The sequence below is a fragment of the Phalacrocorax carbo genome, chromosome 4 (genome assembly GCF_963921805.1).
Source record: "Phalacrocorax carbo chromosome 4, bPhaCar2.1, whole genome shotgun sequence".
Taxonomy (NCBI): Eukaryota; Metazoa; Chordata; class Aves; order Suliformes; family Phalacrocoracidae; genus Phalacrocorax; species Phalacrocorax carbo.
Genome location: NC_087516.1, coordinates 3576512 through 3595963, shown reverse-complemented (window position 1 = coordinate 3595963; position 19452 = coordinate 3576512). Strand labels below are relative to the sequence as shown.

The 19452-nt window shown below is 60.0% G+C and overlaps 1 protein-coding gene across 10 annotated transcripts in view; it reads left to right on the top strand.

Annotated features, from left to right (window-relative positions):
• The window catches only part of RNF24 (ring finger protein 24), a 32254-nt gene extending 15866 nt beyond the window's left edge, over positions 1-16388 (top strand). For all 10 annotated transcript variants that reach the window (XM_064448872.1, XM_064448868.1, XM_064448869.1 and 7 more), the window contains 5 exons: positions 1466-1615; positions 9704-9746; positions 10530-10571; positions 13128-13207; positions 14916-16388. In XM_064448872.1, the coding sequence (XP_064304942.1) occupies positions 1473-1615; positions 9704-9746; positions 10530-10571; positions 13128-13207; positions 14916-15054 (447 nt within the window). In that variant the 5' untranslated portion in view covers positions 1466-1472 and the 3' untranslated portion in view covers positions 15055-16388. The remainder of the gene's footprint in view (positions 1-1465; positions 1616-9703; positions 9747-10529; positions 10572-13127; positions 13208-14915) is intronic.
• Positions 16389-19452: the final 3064 nt, after the last annotated feature.

Genomic DNA, 19452 nt, shown 5'->3' with positions numbered 1-19452 from the left:
AGAAGGAGCAGGGCGTTCTGAGGATGCTTTGATTTTTGGAGCGTTGCTCCCCGGCACGTTTGGCTTTGGGCCTCGCGGTTTCCCCAACGCCTTCTCACCCCGTGCAAAAACTGGGAGCCATGCAATTAATGCGCCGTTGAAAACTCCCTGCTCCCGGGGAAGGGTTTGTTGTCCCTCAGTAATTTTATTTGGGAAACGGAGTGCAGGCTTCAGGTACTTTCCTTGCTTGTTGTGCAATTTAATCGCGGGTCCAGCCCTCTCCCGTGGGCAGAAAGGAAAACAAGGCATGGGTTTTAACTTCCTTTTCTAAGCTGGGGGTGGGTGAACTTTATGCCTGGCCGGAGACGGTTCTGATCACTCACGGGTGAACGGCTCGGAGAGCGATTGCGATAGAAAGCAATAACAAGAAGCAATAATAAATACGCACTTTCCAGTTAAGGGTTTTGAGTATCAACGCGGCATTGCGGCAGCGAGGGGGGTTTTATGGCGATACAGAGACACCGGGCTGTTTTGCCACCTGACTCCTGGAAAACGCTCCGCTAGGGTTGTCGTAAAATACGAGCGGCCCGTGTGATAAAACTAAAATCATGGGAGAGACGATACACTGAAGGTGTTACTGTGGGCAGCTGCTCACGGTTTAATTCCTCCGAGGGGAGGGAGGTTTTGGTTACGCGTCCGAGACGTGCTACGTCGACAGCCAAAATAGCTGCGTCTTCCTCGTTGCTGCCGCTCGCGGCTGCTCCGGGGTTTTGCCGGGGGGAAGCAGCGAGGGGTTATACTGAGGAATGAAGCTGAAACCTGCAAAAATACCCTTAAACCGCCTGACCCGGATCTTGAGTGGAAAAAAACCAAACCAAGCCTCTTTAACAGCCCCTGTAATTCCTCAGTGGTGCCGCCATACGGCGTGGGAGTGCCCACGTCCTCTCCATCCCACCCGGGATGCACTGGGAGCGTGTTGAACCCGCGCCGGGTCACGCGCGTGCGTTTGGAAGGGGGATTTCTGCGGAATGAGGAATTGATCTTGGAAAGAAACCACAGGAGGGGAAGGGAAGAAAAACCTTCCTCGCTGCGAGGCTTTCTGGCTGCTTTCAATATTTTTGCCTAATTAATGAGGGTTTGGGGATATTGGCTGCGGCCAGGGCTGCTCGGATGCAAATCCCCGCTGTCCGATGCAGCGTTTAACTTGAAGGACGATGTGTGTAGGGAAGAGGGGAAAATAGTTGGGAGGGAAAGCTCACAGGGGGAGAAGAAAAATTCCAGCCCTGCTTTGTTTTCAGGGCTGCTGAGCTGCGGGCTCGGCTTTGGGCAAGGATTCGCCCCGGGGGGCGAGGAATGAGGAGGCAGCCCTGCTGCCTGCCCTCTCCTTCCCCCGCCTGCCTTTGGAGGGGCCCTTGGTCTCTGCCGAAGGGCGTCCTGAGCTGCTGAAGGAGCCTCACCTCCTTGTGTTTTCTCCCTGTCTCCGCAGCCTACCCATGAGCTCAGACTTCCAGCATTACAGTTTCAGGATGCCGAACATCGGGTTCCAGAACCTGCCTCTCAACATATACATCGTGGTTTTTGGCACGGCCATCTTCGTCTTCATCCTCAGTTTGCTTTTCTGTTGCTACTTGATCAGGTAAGGGAATTTTCAACAACACCTGCCCCGGTTCAGACCGAGCCCCGATCAAGGACGGCATCGCCTCGTCCTTCCACGATGCGTCTCGTGCCAGCCCGGTGCGAGCCCCGGAACCACTTCATGGTTTAATTTTCCCTCAATGTCAAAGAATTTTCCTTGGCCACGTAGCGTCAGACCCACCGGTCATCCCAAATAGAGCCACCAGACCCAGGGCCAACGCGGTGAGCACCGAACGCCGCCTGCCCAACGCGTCGCGGAGCCGCCCGTCCCGCGGGGCAGTTGCGTTATCTTTAGAAACAGGAGAGAGATTTACGCGTACGCTCAAACAGGCATGAAAACGTGGTTGGTTGGCTTCTCAAAGAGACTGGAAAGGGGATGCTTTATGGTTCCTGCTCTCTGCTTAATGTTTCAACACGTTTTCCTCTTTAATGAGTAACTTGTGTACTGAGCGCTTAAGAAATGTTTAATACCTGCTCCGTTCGTTATTGTACACAAATTGCTCGTTCAACAGCGCAGTTTAGAGATTAATGATGCAGAGTTGATTTGTTGATCTGAACGGTGGGAGCGGGACGGGAGGGTTAAAGGTTGTTCCAGTTTGGGGCTTGTTTTAATTATTTTATGGGCTAATGGGGAAGAGGGTTGGACTGTGAATTGAGAGGGGGATCTCCTCCTGCCGGAGAGAGAGCAAGAGGCAAGTGGGGAAAACCATAGAGCCCAGGGATCAGGGCGGCAACGGGGGCAAGTTGAATCTGACTGAATCTGGCTGAAGAGAACCACAGAATCACAGAATGCCCTGAGCTGGAAGGGACCCACAAGGCCCATCGAGCCCAGCTCCTGTCCCTCCACAGGACACCCCAAATTCACACCGTGTCTCTGAGGGCCTTGGCCAAGTGCTTCTGGAACATCGCCAGGCTGGTGCCGTGATGCCTCCCTGGGGAGCCTGTGCCAGGGCTCCACCACCCTCTGGGGGAAGGACCTTCTCCTAATGCCCAGCCTAACCCTCCCCTGGCACATCTCCCTGCCATCCCCTCTGGCCCTGGCGTTGGTCACCAGAGAGCAGAGACCAGCCCTGCCCCTCCTCCTGCCCTTGGGAGGGAGCTGCCGAGCGCCATGAGGGCTGCCCTCGGCCTCCTCTGCTCCAGGCTGAGCAACCCAAGGGACCTCAGCCGCTCCTCATATGGGATGCGGGGCCGGCTGCGGCTCTCCCTGCAGCCCAGAGCAGACGGCATCGCTGTGCCGGCAGCGGCTGCCGGAATCCTGCGCGCCCAGAGCTTTTCCATCGCCTTTCCCTCCCTTCTGGCGTTTGAGATGGCACCAGCTCCCCACTAGCCGTACAGCCGTCTCATCCTCTCCCTCCAGCCCACTAAGACGGACGCCTGGTCTCTTCTTGCGCCACGGAGGCTGCGCCTGGCTGGCTCACAGCAGGCAGTCCTGCTGGCTTTTCTATCCAGAGGGTGTTGAAAATGTTTTGTCCTCCTTTCGTAGACTAAATCTTGCAGGGAAGCAAGATTTCAGCGTCACCACCTAAATATTTGATAATTTCCACCTATTTTCAGCTCTGTACAAAGCAAAACCTCATAGAACTTGCAGGTGAGCCCAAACCCAGGGTTATCCGGGGGTGATTGGGGCTGCCTGGGCACCAGATCTTCACTTTTTCCTGCAATTATGCACAAGAAAAGGGTGTTTGAAGGTGCAGCGCATCCATCCGCCCTGGCAGACAAGGCAGAAACAGATCGAGAGGTCGTCCCCGACCTGGTGATTTGTATCTCACTGCTCGATGTAACGAGGTCTGTGCCGGGGTGTTGCATCTGTGCCAGCGTTCGCATGTCAGCTGGGACTCCAGTGGGAGGGGATGCAAAAAAAAAGCAGACAAACGGCGTTCAGAAGGCTCGAGAACATGTTTTGCCCGGTTCGAGCGTGAATCCCTACGGCTCGCTTGCGACATGAAGAGGTGTTTGGACTTTCAGAGTATTTTCCTGGGCACCGGGTCTTGCTGGGTGTGTTCTGCCCCGAAGAAGAAACAACAAGTAGTAATGTCTGGAAGATCAAGCCAGAAAATCTTTTTAAATTTAGAAGTCGGAGGCGTGTTGTACGAGAGAGGGTGAGTAACCCGTGAAACAAGCCAGCCAAGGAAGTGGCAAGCCCTCCATCTCTTCGGGTCTTTAAATCAAGACAGAGGGCCTTTCTGGGAGAGGGGTTTTGGCTCCCATTGCCGGGGAGTAACGAAGTGCTAGTTAACGACCTGTGATAGATGGGAGGCTGGATTAGATCAGCTAATGGTCCCTTTATAGCCCTGAACTTTACAGAGACTCTGCAAATCGCTCTTCAAGCCGCTGCCCCCAGCTCTGCTATTGGCAAAACGGTGCCCAACAAGAATCCTCCAGCCCTGGTTTCGGAGGGTTTCACCGTGCCACGGTGTTCAGCTGTGCCGATGCGCCCCAGGAGCATCCGCCTCCTTTGAACTGGCTGGAGCTTTGGCGAGGTTTGGAAAGCCTTGCACGGATGGACGGCGGGACGAGGGCTGCACACCTGCAAGTGCTGAGCAGCCGAAATGATTGTTCTGGGAAGGGTTTGCTCCCCTTCGGTGCCGTTTAACGCCCAAGCGTTGCTGGTGCCTGGCTTGTGTAAATACCCGTAGCCCTGAGGCGGGAGGATTTGCTATACAAAGTAAGATATGGAATTTAAATTGAATTTTTCCCCTTCCTGAACCAGCTGCTCAAGCCTCCTGGATCACCCCGTGCATTCCTGACCCCTTCTGCAGTGAAAGCTTTAAGACAGATTTACATCTGGGGGCCACATAAAAGAGAGGTGTTATTTTAACAAGCAGATGCAGCGTGGATCGCGCTGCAGAACCGACCCGGGGCGGAGGGGACGGACCCGTCGGGGCTCTGCTCACACCCATGGGGATTATTTGCAGGTAACGGGCTCGCGGCTTTCCCTGTGCCCTGCTTCAGTGCAGAGGCAACGCAGCCCATCCTGTCCCTCTCCCTCCTCTCTCGTGACTCACACATCTGCAAATATTTGGCAAATGAGGAGCGGAGCTCGTGACACCATCCTCTGGGCCCTGGTTCTCATCGCCTGCTCCGGGTCAGAGCATCCTGCACAGCCCTGCTCCGCATCCCCGGCTGGCGAGGCCTCCGGCACACGAAAAAGCCTCTATCTGGTGTATTTTCCCCTCAAATCGTGGAGCCGACGGCGTTAAAGGACGCGCCGGGGAAGGAGGGCACGTGGGCTGTGCTTCGCAGCCGTGTCAGCACAGAGCGCGCTGCCCGCTCCGGCGGGAGGAAGAAGTGACGGTTTTAATCGGGTTGGCTCAAAACGGAGTCCAATCGGAATTTCAGCTGAAAGCGACGCAGAGATCATCTCTGTGCGCAGCCCAGGCAGATCTCGAGCTCCCCTGCTGCTGCAAACCCCGCCAGTAGAAAGCATGAGTTCCGCCCTGGCGCCTGCTGCCTCTGCTTGGAAAACTAAATTAAAAAAGAAAGGGAAGAAAAAGGAAATGAAATTTTTTGGGAGCCGTTTGTGTCTGATCTCCACCAAATTAATGAAAGGAACAACCTGGCGCTGCCATCGGTCCCCTAAAGCCCGGTTGAGAAGGATGCCGAGCCGAGCGGCACGGTGCGTCCCGAGCATTCGCACGGCGACGCTTGCCCCGGGTAAGCGCCGCCGCATCCTCTGTGCCCGTGCTTTGCTGCCGGGTGCGCGGGGTTCGGCGCTGCCCGGGCTGGGGCGGCTCAAAGGCTGCGGGAGGCGCAGGGCGCATAGCCCTTAAAAAAGCCCTTTTTTACAGGGCTCTTTCCTTCTGCCTTCGAACCCGAACGTGGCTGTGGGTTTGGAGAGCCCGAGGAGCCCAGCCACACCGGGGAGGGCGATGTGGCCATGGGGCAAGGAGTCGGCGCTGGCACCTCTCTACTCCTTCCACTCTAAAGCATTAAATAAGCAGATCTTGGAGGGTAAACCTGCAAAAAGTTGTTCCCTCTGCATTTTATTCCTGTAGTCATTCAATTGCCACAGAGGATTTGGAGTCACCCGGGGAAGCGGGGTGCCCCCTCTCCTTTGGGAGGCGCGGAGGCCTTGGGAAGAGACCACAAAACCCGCAAGAGGTGGTTGCTCAGAGGCGGCTGACAGTGTGCACGCACGCACGGCCTCCAGCCACGTGCTGGCTTTTAAGGTGCTCTGTGGTCCCTCAGCCGTCTGCCGGGGATTCCTCCGGAGCCGCAGCTCTTGCCCAGAGATGGATGAAGCTCCGGGCCTGATGGGGAATGGCGCTTGCCGGGACGTGGGGTCTCGTAACGACGTCTGCGCTGGGTCTGGCTGGGTTGTGCCTGGCCTGGGATCCTGGCTTTGACAGGAAAGCTGAGCAAACTAGTGGTGTTCCCCAGGGGTCTGTGCTGGGTCCAGTGCTGTTCAACATATTCATCAGTGACCTGGACGAAGGGACAGAGCGTCCCCTCAGCAAGTTCCCTGACGATCCCAAGCTGGGAGGAGCGGCTGATGCACCAGAGGCTGTGCTGGCACCCAGCGAGAGCTGGGCAGGCTGGAGAGCTGGGCCCAGGGGAACCTCAGGGAATTCAACCAGAGCCAGTGCAGGGCCCTGCCCCTGGGGAGGAACAACCCCCCGCACCAGCACAGGCTGGGGGGGACCTGCTGGGGAGCAGCTCTGCTGAGAGGCCCTGGGGGTGCTGGGGGGCAGCGAGGGGACCCTGAGCCAGCACCAGGCCCTTGGGGCCAAGGGGGCCAGCGGTGCCCTGGGGTGCATGGAAAGGCGTGTGGGCAGCAGGGCGAGGGAGGTTCTCCTGCCCCTCTGCTCTGCCCCAGTGAGGCCACATCTGGGGGGCTGCATCCAGTTCTGGGCCCCCCAGTTGAAGAAGGACAGGGAACTGCTGGAGCAAGGCCAGCGCAGAGCTGCCAAGGGGATCAGGGGCTGGAGCATCTCCCTTGTGAGGAAAGGCTGAGAGACCTGGCTCTGTTCAGCCTGGAGAAGAGAAGGCTGAGGGGTGTATATATGCTTATAAATACCTGAAGGGCGGGTGTCAGGAGGATGGGCCGGGCTCTTTTCAGCGGTGCCCAACGCCAGGCCAAGGGGCCACGGGCACAAGCTGGAACACGGGAAGTTCCCCCTGAACAGGAGGACAAACCCCTTCCCTGTGCGGGTGCCAGAGCAGGGGCACAGGCTGCCCAGAGAGGCTGTGGGGTCCCTTCCCTGGAGACATTCACCCCCCGCCTGGACGCGGCCCTGTGCCCCTGCTCTGGGGGTGCCTGCTCCAGCAGGGGTGGGACGGGATGAGCTCCAGAGGGCCCTTCCAGCCCCCGCCACTCTGGGATTCTGTGAGAAGCGGACGGAGCTCACACACTTTGGGACCAGATGCGCTCACTCTGTTCCCTGTGACCTTCGGGGAGGTGGGGTCTGGTTTTTGGCCAAGTCTCCCCGTACAGCTCGGCAGCGACCCGTGCCGGTGATCACCCCCGCTCCCCCGGCAGCACGGGTTGCAGGGATCCATGTCCTGGCGGTCGTTGCTTCTCCCCAGGGCCGGGTGCCTGGGCTTGTTCTGCGCGACTCCTTCCCTCCGCTGGCTTCGGCTTGTTGGGGCCAAAGCCTCGGCGGCCGCTCGGCACTCTGTAAAACATCCTTCTCCCCGTGCTGGGAGAGTTTTTCCCTTTGTATGTGGTCTCCAGCCGCGCGTCTTGCTCTGCCCCATCTGTGTTTCATAACCGGTTTCGCAGCCGCCGCCATCCCTGCGGGTCGGGCCGGTTTCATCCTGCTTTTCTCTATTGTTCGTGCATCTCCTGTCAGCGGCTCTGCCCGGGGTCGTTGGTGGAGGGATGCGACCCCAGCCCTCTCCTCCCTGCCTGCCGCAGTTTTATCCAGGCTCAGCAGGCGGGTTCCCTGCCAGGCAGCACCATCAGAGGAGGAGGGATGGCTCGCCACTAAATTTGGGGCTCAGAAGCAATTTTTTCTGCAGCATTAAGCTGCATTTTTACACATTCCTCGGCTTTTAAGGCCCATGACATTTCAGGGGTGTGTGTGTGTGTTGTTTTCGAGCAAAAAGGACAGGGATATATTTTTACATCCTATTTTTATAACTCACCCGGTGCAGCCTTGCGGGATCAGAAATCCTCTGAGAGCTGAGGGTGAAAGAGCTGGGGCTTGAGATTGTCCCCAGAATATTTTAGAAGTGGAATTACAGGAATTACATAGAAGCACGGCATGGTTTGGGCTGGGAGGGACCTTTAGAGCCCATCCAGTCCAACCCCCTGCAGAGAGCAGGGACATCTTCAACCAGACCAGGTCGCTCAGAGCCCCGTCCAGCCTGGCCTTGGATGTTCCCAGGGATGGGGCATCGACCACCTCTCGGGGCAACCTGGGCCAGGGTTTCACCACCCTCTTCATAAAACATTTCTTCCTTAGATCCAGCCTAAATCTCCCCTCCTCTAATTTCAAACCATCATCACCCGTTGTCCTGTCACAACAGACCTTGCTAAAGAGGTCGCCCCCAGCCTTCCTAGAGTCCCCCTTTAAGCACTGGAAGGCCCCAATAAGGTCTCCCCGCAGCCTTCTCTTCCCCAGGCTGAACCACCCCAGCTCTCCCAGCCCGGCCTCGCAGCAGAGGGGCTCCAGCCCTCGGAGCATTTCTGTGCCCCCTCTGGCCCCGCTCCAACAGCCCCATGTCCTTCCCGTGCTGAGGAGCCCCGAGCTGGAGGCGGCGCTGCAGGGGGGTCTCACAGAGCGGGGCAGAGGGGCAGCACCCCCTCCCTCGCCCTGCTGCCCGCGCTGCTGGGGATGCAGCCCAGGGCACGGTTGGCTTTCTGGGCTATGAGCGCACATCGCCGGGTCGTGCCCAGCTCTTCACCCCCCAGCACCCCCAAGTCCTTCTCCGCAGGGCTGCTCCCAGTCCCCCCACCCCCCAGCCTGTTCTGATACCGGGGGCTGCCCCGACCCATGTGCAGGACCTTGCACTTGGCCTTGTTGAACCTCATGAGGCTCTCCCAGGCCCACCTCTGCAGCTTGTCCAGGTGTCTCTGGATGACATCCCGCCCTTCTGGTGTGTCAGCTGCCCCACTCAGCTTGGTGTCACCTGCAAACCTGCTGAGGGTGCCCTCGATCCCACTGTCCATGTGTGGATCTCCCTCCTGTGGATGCCCCAGGAATGGATGCTGTTGGGGGAAAGAAACCCACACAAAACCCCAGAATTGTGCTGAGCGCAGCACTTTGAAGGGTGTCGTGTTGAGCGAAACAGCTTATCATCCCGCTTTTGCTCCCCGGCTCCATCCCTGAGGCCGGGAGCACCGGGGTCACCCCGTGCCTGAACCCAGCGCAGCCCCGCCAGCTCCCCAACAACCCCCAGACCCCTCGCTCTCCTGCAGGCTCTGGCAGCTCGTCCTCCCTGGTTATTAACCGCCCCTGTGATGGGAGGCGAGAGGCGGACGGATCCCCTTGCGCCTCTCCCAGAGCCTTCTGCTCGGGTGCTGTCTCCGGACAAACGCTGCCCTCCGCGTGCTCGGCCGGCGGGTGAGCTCTCGTTGAACGCCTCTTCTGGAGAGTTCGGGGGGCAGAGGCAGCACGGTCGAGGTCGTAATGGAAAACGAAGCTGTGCTGGAGGAAGCCAGCATCGCCCAAGCAGTGCGATGGGGGCTTCGGTGGGAGACCCTGAGTGGGGAGGTCTCCTCCCCCGTCCCCCTCCAGCGGGAGCGGGGCTTTCCTCGGGACGGAGCACCCATCACTCGGGAAAACGTGCTGCGGCCGGTCTAGGAGTTGTTGGCAGTGGAAGTGGTTGGAAACTGGGGGGGGATTTATGGCGGCTCCTGATCTACTGAACGGCCTTTGCTGGCCGTAGCGGTGCAGGTGATGCCTGCATGGCACACCAGGGAGGTCAAGAGAGAAGGGGAGGAGGTTCTGGATGGAGACGTGGCCTCCCCGGTGCCAGGGGAAGCTGGCTGTCGCTTAAACATGCCGGTTCACGTGGCCATTCTTGTTTCTGAAATGAAAAATTAAATATATTATATCTGGAAAGGAGGGAAATGTTTGCTGTATTACAGAAATCCTGATTTTTTTCCTTGTCTTCACGTTTCTCCCCGTTCTGATTGCAGGCTCAGACACCAGGCGCACAAAGAGCTTTACGCCTACAAACAGGTGAGCTGACACACAGTAAGTCGTCGCCTTCTTCCCTTCCGCTTAGCGCCGAATCCGCGTTGGAGTAGTCGCTCCGTCAGGTTTCCTCGTGCGGTTCTTCACCCTGGGAGGCTTTTGGTCTTGGAAGAGAAGTCGTAATGCCCGGGTGAACGTCCATCCCCGTTGATTTAATGTTTTGCCCCAGCTGGGCACCGCAGGAGCGTCCCTCACCCGTTGGTCCGCAGGTCTCCGCATCTTCGGCCGCGGTCCCTGGGCGGCGGGTTCACCTCCGCCCCTGCGGCGCCTCGGCTGGGCGATCTCTCCAGACCCTCGCCTCATTTCCCGCTGGTGAGCAGCGATGCCGTCGCTTCCCCAGCAACCAGCCGACGTCTTGCTTTTCTCCAGGGCTTGGCTCGTTTTTGTGCCTCCCGTCTGTCATTCCAGCAGGAAACCGGGCGGAAACGATCTGATCACAGGCGGTTGGCCTGCGTTTATTGCCCGCTCCAGGTGTTGAGCCTGGGCAGAGCGAAAACAAAGCGGCGGAGGCCCACGGGGGAGCTCCCCGCACGGCACCAGGGCCCGGGAGGTTTAAATTTGGGAGGAGACCTCCCAGATTTGGTGCTCCTGTTCACAGTTATAGCTGCGCCTCTGAGGCCTGCGCAGGGACGATGAAGTGAAGGCTGTGCTGGGAGAACTGGGGCTTCCCAGTCCTGCTGGGGCGCTAACTGGGAGCTCAATTTACGGAGGTTTTTGTTGATCACTCTTGCAAAAGCTGTGTCCTGACCCCGGCGCTTTGTCTTACAGGTTATTCTCAAGGAGAAGGTGAAGGAGCTGAACCTGCATGAGGTGAGTACATCCCTGGGGCGGTAGCGTGGTGGGAAAGAATCTCTCACCCTCTTCTTCCTCACGCTGGGGAGGGGATGGCAGGGACAGGCAAAGGCTGGCCACGAGTAGGAAGGTGCAAAAACTCAAATTATAAACTCCTGCAGAAGCAGGATGCCCAGGCAGGTGTGCCGGGGTCGCTGCCCGCGGCCGGGTTTGCTCAGCAGCCTCTTCCTTCGTCCCAGGGTTAACGGCAGCTCCGCCTCTCCCTGTTATTTACCGCACTGTTAGTTTTATTATTTACTGCATTATTATTATTATCACTGCCATAAGGAGCTGTGGATAAAAGGGGAGGCGGATGCCGGCCAGGCTGTGTATAAACAGTGTCCCTTGACGGTTCCGTCCCACCCAGCCCAGCTTGGCCTCGCCGCCACTGCCAGAGCCTGATGATACCCAGCGCATCAACGCCTTCCTCAGGCAGAGTAAACTCTGCCGGGATTTAATTGAGATCAAAGATAAACACCCTCTCCCGGCCCCTGCCCCTCGCACTCCTGGTCTGTGGCTCTGCAGAGGAGAAGCTGGCAGGAAGAGGCAGGCGAAGGGGCGTCTGCTTGGGCGCATTAAGAATTAAACCCCATTTTTCCAGCCCTAAAAATACAGGGGTTTCTTCTCGGGTTCGGGAAGAGGGCAGAGCCCGCGGCAGCCCTAAGGCAAAGCCTGGGTGGGTTGGCTTTTCGGCTTTGCGGGGGGAATTGCGACGGCGCAGGCGCAGCGGTGGCTCCTCGCCGGCTCCCTCCGCGTTCACGAGTTCACGTTCATGGTCCCTACTTACAGACCATTTTTCATGCTGACGTTGAGCAGGAACCTGCTCAAACCCTGCTTCAAACGCGGGCCGGGTTGATTTCCCTTAATGACAACAAAAACACCCACCCGCATCCTGGACCCGAGTCCTCTCCTCGGTTAAATACCAGCTCCGTTTGTTTATAAGCCGCGATTTTTTCCTGTAACTCCCCGAGCGGGGCCACGAGAGCCCGTCCCATGTTTCCTCCTCGCCCTCCGGGGACTAAATCCCCGGGGCGGGAGGGCGGCCGAGGGCTGGAGGCCGTCCCTGCTCGGGGCCCCCGTTTCTGAGCCGCTCGCGTTACATTGACTCGTAGCGGGCTTTTCGCCAGCACACGGACTCAAAAGCGCTTCCCGGGGTGAGAAGCTCGTCGCAGGGAGGGGGATTTGGGAGCGTGCCGGAGGTGGGAAGGGCAGCGATAACCCTCCAGCCGCCTCCTCCGTCACCCCCGCGCCTGGTTCTGCACAGCTCTCCCAGCCCAAACGCTTTCGGGGAGGACAAGGGGTGCGTGGGGATGGGGGTGGAGCAGCTCAAGCTCTTCCCTGCGATTCGGGAAAGGCTGGAAAGGATTTCCTCCGTCTCCCTCCAAAATATCCCTTTTTGGGCATTTGGATTTTGGTATTTACAGTAAGCGGTTCTGGAAAGCGGAGCGTGGAGGGGGCGGATTTTGCAAGGCCACAGGGCGGCTGCCAGGGCTCGCCCGGAGCCAGGCGGAGGGGAAGGTCCCCCCCGAGCCCTCCAGCCCCCTCTTCTGCGTTTGCTTTTCCCCTTTTTTTCCCTCATCACAGGGCTCGGGCCGGGTGTGCTCCCCGGGGGCCGGCCGAGCCTTTGCTCGCTCCGTGCAACAAGCTTCGGGTGGCTGGGAGGGATTGATGGGCACCGCTTCCCGGGAAAGCCGGGAGCCCCCGCAGCGCTTCCAGCCTCCTGCCTCCTCCCCAGGGCTGCTGCCCGGGGCTGGCCCTCGTCCGGCTGCCGGGGACTCCCAGGCTGGGGGTGGGAGAAGCAGCCCTGAGTATGCCAAACCCCCGGGAATATCCAAAACAGGCCAGGAAAAACTGGTGCTGTTGTGGGAGGAGATTCCGGCTGGGGCTTTGGCTGGGAAAACACCCGCCAGCCTTCCCCTCGCTGGGGCAGATGCGCCATTTGCCTCTTCCTCCTCCCAGCGCTACCCTTGCGGGTGCAGCTCGGTCCCCAGGGCCCCGCAGCCGCCTGCACCCGTCCCCCTGCACCCGCAATCCTCCCGGCACGGCAAAACACATCCCAGCCCTGTGGCTGCTGCGCCGGGGGCTTCGGGGTCCCCTCTGCCGGGGAAGGGAGGGCCCGAGGGCGGGCAAGGCTTTAGGGGGGATTTGGCCCCTCTGGGATGCAGAAACCTCCCAAACATTGCTGCTGCTGCAGCGCGGGGGCGAAAACAGGCAGGTCTGCGGTCAGCAGAGCGGGCTTGCAGCACGAGAGGCGGTTGCGTTCCCTGTGGTACGGGGGGCGGTGGTGCTCCCCCCCCGCCCCAGTGCATCCCCGCCCCAGGCAGGAGCCAAATTGCCCCTTTTTTGTCCCCCAACTGAAGGCGAGGGGGGTGAGCGCTGGGGGAAGTGGAGACTGGCCCAGGGCATTGCTTAGGGGGAGCGTTTTTATTTTTAGGGGAGCGTTTTGGCCAGTTCAGAGCTGGCCCCGTAGTTTTCATGTGCAAAAAAACCCCCCCTTCCCAGCGGCTGAGTCCCTTTTCTCTCAACGACTTTCAGATCTGCGCCGTTTGCCTGGAGGAGTTCAAGCCCAAGGACGAGCTGGGGATCTGTCCCTGTAAACATGCCTTCCACCGAAAGTGAGTGCGGGCGGCGCGGGGGGGCGCGGGGGGCGCGGGGCAGGGGCTCCGCTCCTCGCTGGGGGCTCCTGCCCACCCCGGGCCCAGGGGAACTGCAGCAAAGGCCCCTCATCGAGCGGGTTTGAGCGTTTAGAGCAGCAAAGGCCCAGTCGTGAGCTGGCGAAGCCGCCTCACTTTGTACTTAGAATTTATCCATTCCAGAATGTGTGAGGGGTAAATAGATTTACACATACATTATTTACACATATTTATAAAACACACAGAGAGAACGTCTGGCACAAGCTCCCCGGGGCAGGGCCTGAAGCCTGTCGATGCCCAAGGGGTGTTTGGACGCAGCTCTTGGCTGTGTGGTTGAGCACAGGGTGCCCGGGGTGGGCCTGGGTGGGCTGTTGGGGACCCCCTGGGTCTGGCAGCCCCTGTGCGGGAGGGACAGGGAGGGGCTGGAGCGTGTCCAGAGAAGGGCAGCGGGGCTGGGGCAGGGTCTGGAGCACAAGTGTGCTGGGGGGCGGCTGAGGGGGCTGGGGGGGTTTAGCCTGGAGAAGAGGGGGCTGAGGGGAGCCCTTCTCGCTCTCTGCAGCTGCCTGAGAGGGGCTGGAGTGAGGGGGGGGTCGGTCTCTGCTCCCAAGTCACCAGTGACAGGGTGAGAGGGAACGGCCTCAGGCTGCGTCAGGGGAGGTTTAGGTTGGAGATGAGGGAAAATGCCTTCCCTGCCAGAGCGGTCAGGCCCTGGCACAGGCTGCCCAGAGAGGTGGGGGAGTCACCGTCCCTGGGGGGGTTCAAACACCGTGCAGCCGTGGCACCTGGGGACATGGTTTAAGAATCACAGAATGGTTTGGGTTGGGAGGGAGCCTTAGAGCCCATCCAGCCCAACCCCCTGCACTGAGCAGGGACACCCCCAACCAGATCAGGTCGCTCAGAGCCCCGTCCAGCCTGGCCTTGGGTGTTCCCAGGGATGGGGCATCGACCACCTCTCGGGGCAACCTGGGCCAGGGTTTCACCACCCTCATCATAAAACAGATCTTCCTTAGATCCAGTCTAAATCTGCCCTACTTTAGTTTCAAACCATCACCCGTTGTCCTGTCACAGCAGGCCTTGCTGAAGAGGTCGCCCTCATGGTAGTGTTGGTTTGGCGGTTGGACTTGATGATCGTAGAGGTCATTTACAACCTTAAAGTTTCTATGAAAAACGTCTATATAAAAATTTTATCGATGTGTCTATTTTATAAAAATATAAAATGTGATGAATTTTAGGTCTACAATATTTCACACATATGTATGATGTAGAGATGCATTTTATATATTTATATATATTTATATATTTTAAATATATATATTTATAAATATATAAATATATACCTTTTTGTGTATTATATACTTTTGTGTATGCATTTACATTTTCATATCTCTATGTCATAAATATATACACATTATACACCTACCCAAAACTCCATGCATACACCCCCCCCACACACAAATACCCTACAGCCACGGAAGGGCACCCCAGTGGAGAATTAAAACCCAGCGGCGCTCCAGGGAGGGTGGCTACAGCTCCCACCTGGCAAGTGGCCACGGGCTGTGGCCCGCCACGAGGGGTAGGGGCAGCTGCCACCCCAGGGGGGTGTGTGAGGCCACTCATTTTGGGGGGGGGGGAGAGGTTTGGCGCACCCCCATAACCATCCCTCTGTGTCCATGTCCGTCCCCCCCCGCAGGTGCCTCATCAAGTGGCTGGAGGTGCGGAAGGTGTGCCCGCTCTGCAACATGCCGGTGCTGCAGCTGGCCCAGCTGCACAGCAAGCAGGACCCCGGCCCTCCGCAGGGCCCCCTCCCCGGCGCCGAGAACATCGTATAGCTCCTCCGCCGCCGCCCCGGGGACCGCCCCGCCGCCGCGGGGGCACCCCGCCGCCGCCACGGGGGGACGTGGGGACAACCAAAGCACTACGGCACCAGCACGGCAGGACGGGCGAGGACGCGGGCAGCCGGGCGCGGAGCCCAGAGCACTTTAGGGGGTGGCACGGCCCAAGCGGATGAGCCCCGCGCCCCCAAAACCCGTCTCCGCGGAGCCGTGCCAGGCTGAGGGGTGTCGCGCTCGAGCCAGGGCTCGATTCCCTCTGCCGGGGCAAGGAGGGGACGCTGGGTGCTCTGCAAGGCACCCTTCTCCAGCACAGCCCTTCTGCAGCGCAGGGCACGACGGAGCAGCTACCGAGCCGCCCGACGGCCTCCCGCCACGCCGCGAGGTCCCCCTGCGCACCCCAGTACGCTCCCCAGCCCCGCCGCCGTCGAAAACAATGCTCGAAACGGGGGGGGCGGCCCCCGTCCCCTCTCCGCCGTCGGGTTATTGGGGTCACCTTCGCAATCCGCACCTGGAAAATGGGGCCTGGGCCCCCCGGGGTTGGGCGCCCCCCCCTCCGAAAGGGCTCACCTGGGCAGGGGAGCCACCGGCACCCCCCCGGGAGCTGGCAGGGTGCTGGGTGCCTGGGGAGGGGGTGCGTGGGCTTCGGTTACCCCCACCCACCCCAGGGGCGGCTGCCCCCCTCCTCGGCGCGACGGGCTACCTCAGCGGGGCCGTGAGCCCACCAACGGGCACCAGCCCAGCGAAAACCATCGGCCTCCTCCTCCTCCTCGAAACTGTGGGGTAGGGGGCGGGGGGGGCAGGCAAACCCCTCCCCGTGACCCCCACCCGGGGCGCGCTCAGGCACCAGGGCAAAGCCCCTGGCGCCCCCCTCCAGCTTCGCAACTGTTATTCCCTTTGTTTTTTGGGGAGGGGGTGTCAGTATTACACAGCGGCGGCTTTCACGGCCTCCCCCCAGGGCGCAGGACGGGGCACGGGGCTGGGGAAGCGCCGCGTGGTGTCCGTGTGTCTGTCCCCCCCCTCCCACCCCGTAAATCCCCTGCGACTCCCCAGGCTGTTTATGGAGCGTGGAGCCTCATAGACGTGTTTGTACACTACAAATTCTGCAGCAGAATATTTTTTAAAACGTTTGCGGGGTTTTTTTGTTCTGGGTTTCTTTTTTTTTTTTTTGTAAGCTATATTTTTGTATATTTAATTGCTATTTTAAAATTCTAATAATGCATCTTTTTTGCTAATCACACTATTCTTAAGGAAAAAAGAAAAACACAAAACCAACCCAACAGTTTGCATGTGATTTGACTTGAAATGTAAATAAAGGCAGTTTTTTTTTGGAAGCGGGGTGTGTTTGCAGGGTGCGGGATTTGCACCTGGGAGACCCCAGCCGTGGGAGCACCCCCTCCCTGCCCAGCCCTGTGGCACCCTGGGGATGTCCCGGTGGGGCTGGGACCCCCCTTTTGTGGTGGGGGAGCCTGGAAAAGGGGCTGGTGTGGGGCCGGGGCGGGTACCCCGCTGTCCGCACACCCGCACAGCAGAGCTTTGCTTGCTCCGGGTGCTGGGTGTGGGGAATCGCCCCGGCGGCTGTTTCACCCCACGGAAACCCCTGGCCGAGGGGGATTTCGCACCTCCTGGGCTTGGCCTGGGCTGCCCCACTGGGGAAGAGGTTTTTCCTCCGAAGAACCCTCCCAGGCCAAAAAGCCCGGCCTAGGGGCAGGGTGTGCCTGGGGCAGCGAGGCGAGGCTGAGCTAATGCCAACCGCCCACCGACCGAGCGTGGGGTTTGAAGACGGGCGCCCAGAGTCTGGCTCAAAACCCCAGCCCCTGCCCGCCGCGGCTCAGCCCGGCTCTGCCTCCGGCCTTCACCAGCCGCGTGGAAAAATCCCCTTTTCCCCACCTCAGGCAGCCGGGGCCAGCCCAGGCTGGGAGCCCTGCGGCACCGGCGGGGGGAAGCAGCGCTCCCACCGTGCCCTCTCCATCTGTCCCGGCACTCCCGGAGCCGGCTGCTGGGGCAGCTCCCGCCTCAGACGTTCCACGTCACCGTCTCCAGGAGGAAAGGCGAGGAGCGACGATCGGGGCGCCGCTGGCCGGGCGCCTCCGGGCGCCTCCGCCACGCTCGCTGGGTGAGGAGTCCCCTCCGCCGCGCCGGGAGGCACAAAACAAGTTAGTGTTTGGGTCGGGTGGCGCCTGGCTCAGCCCAGCCCAGCCCACCTCATCCCTCCCTCCAAGGCCAAAGGCTCCCTGCAGCACCCACCGCCAAAGCCCTCTTTCATCCAACCCTAAAAAGCTGGAATTTTGCCCCGGAACAGCACCGGAGCCTCGCCCTTGCCGGGAGCCAACAAAGGTGGGCGATGGCCCTCGGAAGGCCTCGGGGATTTCAAGCTGAGCTGCAAAAAAACAAGCTTAGGCCCAAGCCAAGCACAAACCCACCTGCTCTCAGCACAGGCCCCTCCCCACCGGGGTCTAAAACCAGCTTTAGCCAAACCTGGTTTAGAAGCCTGGTTTTGAGGTACCCGGTTAAAACGCTGGGGGAGCACGCACGGAGAGGGGACCCTCGCTCCCAGCAACAGGCAAATCCTGAATTTTTTCAGCTTTGTTTTTCCCCCTCCTTTAACCTGCTTTGAAAGGCACGTCCGTGACGCTCATTCAGCCCAACCTTCATCCCTTTGCTCCGCAGCGAGGAAGACGAGAAGCAAATGAGAGTTTCAAGTCTATAAAAAGAACTGTAATATTTTATTCCAAGAAGAGAAAAAGAAACATTACCAAAAAAAACACAAAAACAACCAAAAAAAACCAGAACACCCCACACGACACCAGGGACGACGGTGTGGGACACGGCGGCGTTAGGCCGAGGGCTGAGCCGGGCCTGAGCACACGGCATTTCCAAGAGCCACGGCCTGCTCGTTTCTTCTCCGTGAGTCGAACGGGCTGCAAGGGTGGGGCTGGGTGGGAGCGGCAGCCGGCGACGCGCTGTTGTGTGTTGTATCATAGAGTTTCAAGCCTAGAAAAACCCGACGCTCAGCAATTTGAAAGTGGAGTTGGTTGTAACACGCCTATGTGTGGGGTATCTTGGGTGATTTCACAAGGAATGAGGAATATTGAGGTCTCGGATGCAACAGATCCCGAACTGGCTGCCCCAAGAGGCGGTCGATGCCCCATCCCTGGGAACACCCAAGGCCAGGCTGGACGGGGCTCTGAGCGACCTGGTCTGGTTGGGGGTGTCCCTGCTCACTGCAGGGGGTTGGGCTGGGTGGCCTCTAAAGGTCCCTCCCAGCCCAAGCCATGCCCTGACCCTCCATTACCCGGCCCAAGCCCCGACCTCAGGAAGCGCCGCGCCGCGCGCAGGGCCACGGGAGCCCGCGCCGCGCAAGCAGCGCGCAGTGCCGTCCCGCAGGCAGCACGCAGCGAAGGCCACGCGAGCACCGCTCCCTCCTTCCCCCCGTTTCTTTGCCGCGCCACGTCACGGGATGCGCGCAGGAAGCCCCAGGCCCACAGCTAACCAGAGGTGAGAAAATCCCTGGCCTCGTGCCGCGCCTGCTGCCTGCAGAGCCGAGAGGGCAGGATGCAACACGGGACCCAACCTAGCAAAGAGTACGTCTTCCAAATTCATCGTTTCTCCGCCTTTCAGGCCCAAAAAGGAGGCAGGTTGAACGCAGGGAGGTGCGGAGCACCCTGTGAGCGCGCGGATCTCAGGCCGCGCTACCACACCGCTGCGGCCCAACACCACGGCACTGAAGCGGGGCAGGGCAGGCCCCCGCCCGTCACTCGAACGCCCGTCGGGAGCAGGCGGCTGGGAATCGGCTTGTCTGGAAGGACACCGTGCCCCTCCCAGACGCGATCGAGCCAGGCCGATGGCCCGGGATAAAACGCACCGATGGGATCTGCCCCGCGCCGCGCCGGCGGCCGCTTCGCCCCGCTGACGGAAGGACGGACGGCCTCACGGGCGCGGAGGACACGCTGAAGGGGCGTCTCCGCGTCGCTGGCATCGTCTGGGGAAGGTGCTCTCGGGAAAAGTAGCTCTGTCGGAGGAGCGGCTCCCCAGGGGCACGCTGGTACACAGCAATAACCGGCGCGAGCACCCCGCAACGCGACACCCGCGCCTGGGAAGAGCTTCCGCCACGCGCAAGGCGACGCAGAGAGGCGAGGAAGGAGGGTCAAACCACCAAGCACAGGCGCGCCGCTTTTCTTTGTTAAGCCACCGCCCACCCTCAGCCCCTCCGCCGTCTGCAGAGCGCGTTTGTTCCGTGCGCACTGAGCCGCGGCTCAACCCGCACCCCGAGATCCTGGGGGGGTTCCAGGCGGCGGCCGCAGCTGGCAGGCTGGACGCGAGGCGGCACGCGCGGGGAAAAATGGGGAAGAGCATGGGAAGGAGAGGTTCCCCCCAGAAACTGCTGGCCTGGCAATG